Below are 8893 nucleotides of genomic sequence, written 5' to 3' on the forward strand. Positions count from 1 at the left end.
TTTTTTCTGTAAAATTTAGTGTTTTTACCTAAATTTTTTTATGATTTATTTTTGTTAATGACCACCGTAAAAATAGAAAATAAAATTCTAGAGATTGATTTATAATTATCTATATTTTTACAAAATTTTGGATAAATGCAAAATTAATTTGATAAATACAAAAGTTATTTATTTATAAAAAAATAATATTTATTTTTGTCACGTTTTATAATATTTTGAAGATATTTCGTTGTTATTAAAAGTGAAAGGTATTTTTGTTGACGTATTAAAAGATTAGGAGCGATTTTGGTAGTTTACTCTAAAAACCCTTTTTTTTTTTATAAAACCCTACTTTCAATATAATCCCTGCTTGTTATTAAGGGTGTGGCAAAAGTCGCGGCTAAAAAGAAAAGCAAGGGCTCAGCATAGGATTAAGATTTGAGACAGGAAAATGTTACATACATGGTTTGCATCCTGAAAGAGTTCTTAACGAGTACTAACAATTCTAGCCACGATTCTGTACAAAAACTTAGTTTTGCTATTTGATTTCTTATTCCAAATCTTAAAAGTAGCAAGATTCCAAATCACATTCTTTGTAAAATCTCCAAACATGATTCCTCAATCCAACGCATCGTTACTCCGGCATGGGTCAAATTCTGAAAAACAGAACGACAAAAATATAACTACCATTAATCTAGATATCGTAAGGACTAAAGGCTAAGGCATCACAGCCACCAAATCCATAAAATGCTGCCAATGGACAATTTTTTACTCCATTAATTGTCACTTTCACTATTTCGATCCGTTGAAAAATTAAAATTAGAAAAAAGGACAAATAGGTCCTTAACCTTTTGATCCGCAGACATTTAAGTCCTCGAAGATTTGAAAATACATTTAAGTCCTTGACCTTTTCAAAACCTGGACATATCGATCCCTCATGTTCACTTGGGTCTGTCAGACTTATCGGAAAAATCAAACGTGACTTCTGTTGTACTGACCTGGTTGATACGGATGCATACGTGAGAGAGTTTTTAAAATTGGACAAATTAGACTCAGGGATCGATATGTCCAGATTTTGAAGAGGTCAAGGACTTAAATGTATTTTTAAATCTTCAGGGACTTAAATGTCAGCGGACAAAAAAGTTAGGGATCGATTTGTCCTTTTCTCTTAAAATTATTTGGACAGAAATGTGTCGGTATATATTGATATCTCAATTAAAAAGTGTCACTTTCAAACGGAATGAGTCTCTACCCGATCAGTAGGGCTAGATCCAATTTCAAGATACATGTTCTAACTCCAAAAGAATCAAATAATGATTATAACCAAAATGCTAAAAAGTTATCCTTTTTCAAAAAAGCGCCTTTCTAGTGTAAGTAAAATCTGCTAACAATAACAATTAATTCTATCTAATGTCCCAAATACCTCGATTGATAATATAGATAGATAAATAGATTTTATGAAGGTAGAAAACAAGTTTTCAGTAAATATGATTGCCAAACATGCACCACTTAACTCAGCTCACTGGTTCAAACAGGTTTTCTTTTTCTCCCTTCAAAGCATATGAATCACGATAAGGAAAAACTTTTAACAGGCAAACGATACAGGAGGTACTGCTTCAACAGGCAATAATAAACTCTTTACAAACATGGATGATTAGAAACATGAAATTAAATGAAGTATGGATGCATTAACTTACTTGCAGCCAGAAAGAGAATCCACGTAACAGAATCAAAACCTTGTGTGGTTCCTTGAATTTAATTGCTAATGCTAGATCTGCACAATTATCAAACAAGGAATTGATAAAGAACTGTAAAAATATTGACAGCAGTGTCAGCATAGACATTATTATGCAACAAGAAGAATATAAGCAACCTAACAACTGGCACAGACCATTTAAAAATTACAGATGATAAAAATCAATGATTATCAATCAAAGAATAAAGTGTACAATTGCTGATATATGTTGAGTCAATAACACCTAGCACCCTTTACTACCATCCATGAGAGAACCAGACCAAAAAAGCTAGCCACTGTGATTGGAGCCCAAAAAAATATTACAATCCAATACTTCTGATGTGGGACATGTATCCCATACCTTGCAATTGGATCCTAACATCCCACCATGAGCCACGGCATGGCACCCATGAAGGCTGGCTGTGTAATTGCCACTTTTACTAGTCTCAATTGAAACACAACATTGTTGGCCAGCACCTCTCACCTGACTTCAGATGAGAGATATGGTGGAATGCTTTGGTACCAATTGATAAGAAAGTTGAGAGAATCACATCAAAATTGTGATCGGAGAGGTCAATGCTTATTACCCTCCACCCCCCCCCCCCCTTCTCTGTCTCTCCCCACCAATTGGAATCCCATATCTTGCAGTTGGATCGTAACATACAACATGGTTCATGAAATTCTGATAGACCATATTTATATTCCGGAAACCATATACATCATATCTGTCATACTAAAATACAAAATACAAAACACAAAATTATGCAGTTGCAGGTTTACTCCAAAAGGGATGGAGAACTTTCTCTTAATTAATTAACAAAATTTGATACAGCCAAATATAAAGTGTAGTGATACTCGTTAATGTCAATTGAGGAAGCATGGAATCTTGGTTGAAGAGAGAACATAAACTTCATGCCAATCTTTACAAATGGAAACCGAATAACTTTAATTTCAGAATAAGAAAAAAAATAAAAAAAGCTGGACCAACCAGGGTACAATTCAAGGTATGATTTGTTAACACCGTGTGAGCGGTATGATTTAACAACCCCTTGGCGCGTTTCAGCATGTCGTTCCTTATGCAGTCGAACATGAACTAAATCCAGAAGTTTATCATGTTCTTCTTGGTTATAAGGCCTGTTAAGATCTTTCAGAAGTCTTGTCTTTAACTCAGATAATTTCCCGCTGTCTCTGGGGTTTGTTTCATTTTCAAAGTACTGAACATACACCAATTTATATTACGCATAAGTTAGAAAGTAATTATTTCAAATTTCTTAGAAGTGCAGGTGTGCAAAGTTGCATATTACAAATAGCAAGGTTAGGCTATAAATAGTTAAAGGCACTTACTGAAGAATCAAAATCTCTGGAAAAAATGAACGGGCTGTTTTCACCAATTTGATTAGGTTCTAAAAGAATCACATCTGAGTCAGAGCAACTTTTACTGGTGTCTGCTTTGCATGTCTTTGTGATACTCTTGTGTTGCATATGCATCAAATTGCCATCAACAGTAAGAAATGCTTGATCAGAAGCTTGTGAACTGTGCCTAACATTTGAACTCTTTCTTTTGTTGTCACTCTCTACCCTGACAGTTATAAGCCCCTCATCATCTGCCATATAAGAATTCAAGTATCTCTGGTAATCTTCATCAACACAATAAACCCTTGATTCAGTATTGCTCATGGACACTCCTGAAACATCTAAATGTGGGCTTCTATCAACAGGTGCTCCTTCAGTCTGTAGACTTTGCTGGGATTCCAGTTGACCACCTCTCTGTTCTTTATCAACATCACATTGTCCTTCTGGAGTATGATACCCTTGACCAGAAACTTGTGAATTGTTCCTAACGCATGAGCTTCTTCCATTTAATTCGCCTCCCACCTCCGGAGACATCAAACCTTTATCAGTACCCCTATAAGAAGAATAAGAATTCAAGTATGCTTTGTAATCTTCATCAAAACTATCAGATTGCAGTTCAGCATGGCAATTGTTCTTGGGAGCTATAGAATCATCTGAACATTCCATTCTGATAAATTGTCCTCTTTCAGTTTGGTCAGATTCCACTGGGTCGACTGTATGTTCTTCAACAACATCAAACTGGACACTGGGATTACCAAAAGGATGATCAGAAACTTGAGACTTGTTCCTAATACTTGAGCTTCTTCCAGCTTCACTTCCCACCAACGATTGCAAACTTTCATCAACCATCCCATTAATATTCAAGAATATTTGGTAATCTTCATCTACATTATGAGAGTCCAATCCAGTGTTGCAATTATTTTTGGGAACTACAGAATCGTCTGAAGAAGGCCTTATATCAAATGGTCCTCCTTCAGAGTGCAGATTGCGGTAGCATTCCATCTTGTCAACTGTCTGCTCCTTGACGTCGCACTGCACATTGGCATTATCGAATGCATGATTCAAAATTAGTGGATTGTTCTTAACATTTGAACGCACCAAACCATCATCATTCCTACAGAAAGGCAATAATGTTTCGTACTCTTCATCTGCATCATTGAACTGCAATTGAGAGTTGCAATTGTTGCCTGGAGCTCTATAAACATCTGAACCTGTAATTTCACTAGGAGGTCCTTTTTCTGACTCTGGAACTTGCTGAGATTCCAATGCATCACCTGTCTCCTCCAACTCCCCTTCTTTGCCCCCATAGCTTATATCAATATGCTGGTTATGCATACTGATTGAGGAAATATAGGAGTTTCCTTCATTCCTTAGGTTTTCCACAAACATTTTATCCTCATTATCCAAATCATGATCATTGTCACTGATGTAAACAGTGTCAGAATCAGCATTATAATTATCAGAACTATATGTATTCAAAAACAGTCTGAAATCTTCATCTACTTCATCATGCCCAATATTGGAAATGTCATAATAATATTGAGGACATCTATCCAAGAGCATTCTGTAATCTTCATCTACTTCATCATCCTCAATCTCGGAAATATCATTAGAAATTTCAGAAAGATAACCATCCAAGACAATTCTGTAATCTTCATCTACTTCATCCTCTACGATATGAACATCATTGTCCGATGAAAAGGCCACATCTCCACAACTCTTGACAGATATCCTGGTAGCACTGACAAAGCAATTGGGTTTTGGATCATACTTCAAACTGAGCCCCCTTCTCTTCCATCGCCTTTCAGCCCTTCTTCTCTGTTCCTCAGAATAAAAATCTTCTCTTTTCACAAGCATATGTGAATCTCCTGATTCAAACTTGATCGAATCCCGCATACTTTAAAGAGAAAAGTATCCGTACATTCACTGAAAAGGCCAATAAGAACCCATTAAAGAAAAAAAAAAAAAAGAACGTAGGGCAATAATTAATAACTGAAGGAAAATTATTTACTGTAGAAAGCAAATACGAATGACAAATACGAATGAGTTAAATGCATCAATAAGCATTGGTAGATGAAATTTTCAATTCGTTTCGACAACCAAACAGGAATATTTTTCTTAAAGGAAACAAGAATCAATCGAAAAGTGTTCTAACCAACGACTATGAGCGAGGGGCTCGGTTCGAGTGGAGCACTTATCGGACCACGAGGGCTGGCTTGCGGGCCGGGAGATCACACCGTGATGACACAGGGACACCGTGAAGAAAGGACTAGACTCTACACAGCGGCGCGCCGCATTGCGTAACAGTAAAAGGGTAAAGAGAAAGCTAAATTAGGGTTACCCGCGCAAACGCATTGCCCCTTTGTTATACATAGGAAATTTACCGGCCCGGGTCATGCATAAATGGATTAAATTCCACATTTTTGATAATTGATATCAACAAGTAGGGTTCGAACTTCGAAGTCAGTCAAGGAGTCAAGGAGCTCATGAGCTAACTCGACCTTGACTCATTAATAGTTTTTTTTTTTTGGTGACAACTCATTAATAGTTTGATAAGCTAAATTCATGAGTTGGTGAGTCGAGATTGAACTTAAATTTAAGCTTATAAATTAAATGGGGCAATCTTGAGTTTGGAGAAGCTCAGCTCATTAGCTCGTGAATTGGTTCGATTATATATATAACAAGTGTAATTACTCGTGCCATGCATGTGATAAGATTGAAATTATAATTTTAAATTATTTTTTTAAATTAATTTGAATTATAAAAATTTGATTAATAAAAAAGTAACATATTATGCATTATTTTTTTTAATCTAGTGTTAATTGGATTAATTCAAAAATGGTTATTAATCGATTTTAATAATCTACTTTTTTTAATAAATCAGACATATATACTGAATGTGATCATAAATTATAGTAATAGTTAAATCCACCAACAAATATATTGGCTATTATCACACTATAAAACAAATTAAATGTAAAAGCTATTAGCACTTATAAATCTATAAAATCGCAATATATTTAATTCGTTCAAGGGTTTACTTATCAAATAAATTTAAAATATGAACAAAAAATATTTATAAAATGGACCTAGCATCACTTGAAAGAATCATAGAAAATAATTAACTTACCTTATTATCCATGAGAACCATTTCTATGTAAGTCGTCTTGTTCTTGTCAAATTTAGATGTGACTTTTCATAACCTTATATATTAATTTTGTTAAAAAGTTCTCTCTCTCTCTTTCTATATATATATATTACAGTAGTTTTTCTTAATATATATATATATATATATATATATATACATAAATAATTCTATACATATACATAAATAAAAAAATATATGAATTATATTTTGTTAAACTCTATGTTACCGGTTATTAAAAATATTTAAATCACATATATTAATTATTTTTTGTTATAATTATTTTGTTTTATATATATAATTATTTTTTATTCTACAATCGTGTAATAATTTTTTATTTTTTATATCCATATATATTCCTCAATTCCGGCTCCATTTATACGCATATTAATAGTTTTTTTTCTAATAGTGATGTTTTAATTTTTCGTTTTCCTTTTTTCACGTATCTTTCATTTTTTTTTAAATAGTGATGTTTTTTTAAATACATTTTTCTTAATAATTACATTATTAATCTGAAATATAAAATGAGAAAAAAGGTGATACATATATCCAAGAAAGAAAATAAACTTAAAAATTAGAAAAAAAGAAATTTTATATTAAAAAATATAAAAATAATATATTCAAAAAGAATAGTCGTAATATATAAATTGAGTCAACAATTTAAATTTCTCTAAAACTAATTTAATCAAATATCAATATTAGAAATAAATTACTTAAATAATATTTAATCTATTCTAGTCCTTAGACATGTATAGATTAGAGTCATTCTCGTAACGACAATCAACTGAAACAATATCGTAAGTTCGAACATTTAGAATTTGTGCAAATTCAAACAATTCTCTTGTTCTTTGAAAATCTTCTGTATCCCTGATAGAGTTGAATCGCAATTCTTTTTATGGAAAAAGAGCTACGGAGGTGGCTTTGATATGTTGGAGACCAAAATCCGAAAGTAACTATTTATATTTGAGTGTGACACCCATTAAACCCTAAAGGCCAAATAAAATAGTATCTCTGATTTTATTCTCATTTAATTATAAATCAAAAGTAATAATGACTTATTTAATTTAGCATTTATGATAATAAATGAGATGACCATTTATAAGTTATTTAATATAAAATAGCTTAATTTGCGATTATAATTAATATGTGTATTACCCAAAAATAGATTAGAAAATAATAATTTCATAACAAAATAATCATTCAATTTGAATTACAATTAATTGATTGATGAAAATTATAATAAATTGTATGATGTTTAAATAATTAACCAAATCAATTAGTTGATATAATTAATTTATTATAATAAATTGAATTTAATGAGTTAAAAAATAAATCGAAAAACACCATCAGAAACATGCCAGTGATGCCACGACAGTTTTATCATTAGGTGCATAAATTTAATTTTTATATAATAGAATAGATATTTACAGATTATTATATTAAATCCAGACTAACAAAAACACACTAAACAAAATAAAAGCATCAATGGCAAAATATAATCTAAAAAATCACTTAAATTCAAAAAGAACATGTGATGAATTATAATAAATCTATATATGAGAAGTAAAAGTAAAATAAACAATTAAAAATAAAGTAAAAAGAACAATCAAAAAAATAAAAAAAGATAGAAAAAATAATGTGTGGAGTAGATAAAAAATGTATTGCAATAGAATATTAATATAATTAATTAATACAAAGGATGAAGAGAAAAATCAAAATACGATCTTATTAAAAAAATTTTTAAAAAAATATTTAAAAAAAATCTATTGATCAACTTTTATTAAAATATTGTAAAAAATTTAAATTATCTTTAAATAAAATAATAATACCCTTAAGAATTATTAATCAAAATAAATAAAAAAGAATTAATATAAAATAAAATCATAAAAAAATATTAGTAAAATTAAGATAAAAAATAAACATAAAAAATTACAAATTACCTAAAGTACAAAATAGACAGAGAAAAAGGATATATAAAATAATAAGATAATAAATTAAATTATTGATTTTATTTATTTCTTTGCTTTATATATTATTTATTAAATAATATAATATTTATCTCGATCAAATTAAATAATAAATTAGTTATAATTAATTTGGTTTAATGAATCAAACAAAATTTAAAATAATTTGATATTTACTCTAATTAAATTAAATATTTGAAGTTATGATTAATGTAATTTAATGAATCAAATAAAATATTAAATGATGAAATATTTATCCTAATCAAATCAAATTACATAATTTATTAGTTATAATTAATACAATTGAATGAATCAAACACATTAAATTGAAAAATAATTTAGTTAATTTGTGTCTTAAGGACACATTTTAAAAATATTTATTTTTCAACAACTTTTATAAAATATTTTTTATAATATTTTTAACCTATGGTCTAAAGGCACAGTTATAATAACCCATTAAAAAAATACTTAATTAGTTAATATAAATAATTAGTATAATTGATTTAGTTTAATAAATCAAAAGAACTAAATGTGAAAGGAAGAGATAAAGAAAAAGTAAAATTATAAAAATGTGTAGCCATTAAAAAGCAATAAAAAAGTCTCTTTTAGTTTTTTATTTATTAATTATTAATTTATTATAATTAATTTCACAACATTTATTATATGTTATTCATCTTACAAATTAATACAATCAATTAATTGATATCAATTATCGAT

General features: G+C 29.8%; 1 protein-coding gene across 1 annotated transcript; it reads right to left on the bottom strand.

Annotated features, from left to right (window-relative positions):
* Positions 1 to 380: 380 nt before the first annotated feature.
* Positions 381 to 5507, bottom strand: LOC107609477 (uncharacterized). The gene is made up of 5 exons (XM_016311465.3): positions 5223 to 5507; positions 3059 to 4993; positions 2703 to 2928; positions 1677 to 1753; positions 381 to 635 (listed from the first exon to the last, which is right to left on the bottom strand). The coding sequence occupies exons 2-5, from the start codon at positions 4961 to 4963 to the stop codon at positions 564 to 566; spliced, it is 2280 nt and encodes a 759-aa protein (XP_016166951.1). The 5' UTR covers positions 4964 to 4993; positions 5223 to 5507; the 3' UTR covers positions 381 to 563.
* Between the last annotated feature and the right edge of the window lie 3386 nt (positions 5508 to 8893).

This window comes from Arachis ipaensis, chromosome B7, assembly GCF_059453495.1.
Source record: "Arachis ipaensis isolate K30076 ecotype BB chromosome B7, ASM5945349v1, whole genome shotgun sequence".
Lineage (NCBI taxonomy): Eukaryota > Viridiplantae > Streptophyta > Magnoliopsida > Fabales > Fabaceae > Arachis > Arachis ipaensis.

What these genes read in the sequence shown, in the direction of transcription:
- LOC107609477 (XM_016311465.3), bottom strand. Translation starts at nt 4,963, where the DNA reads ATGCGGGATTCGATCAAGTTTGAATCAGGAGATTCACATATGCTTGTG. An exon ending in ATACCTTGAATTGTACCCTG is followed by an intron (nt 1,754 to 2,702) that starts GTTGGTCCAGCT and finishes ATAATTGTGCAG; the next exon opens with ATCTAGCATTAGCAATTAAA. An exon ending in GATTCTCTTTCTGGCTGCAA is followed by an intron (nt 636 to 1,676) that starts GTAAGTTAATGC and finishes TCTGTTTTTCAG; the next exon opens with AATTTGACCCATGCCGGAGT.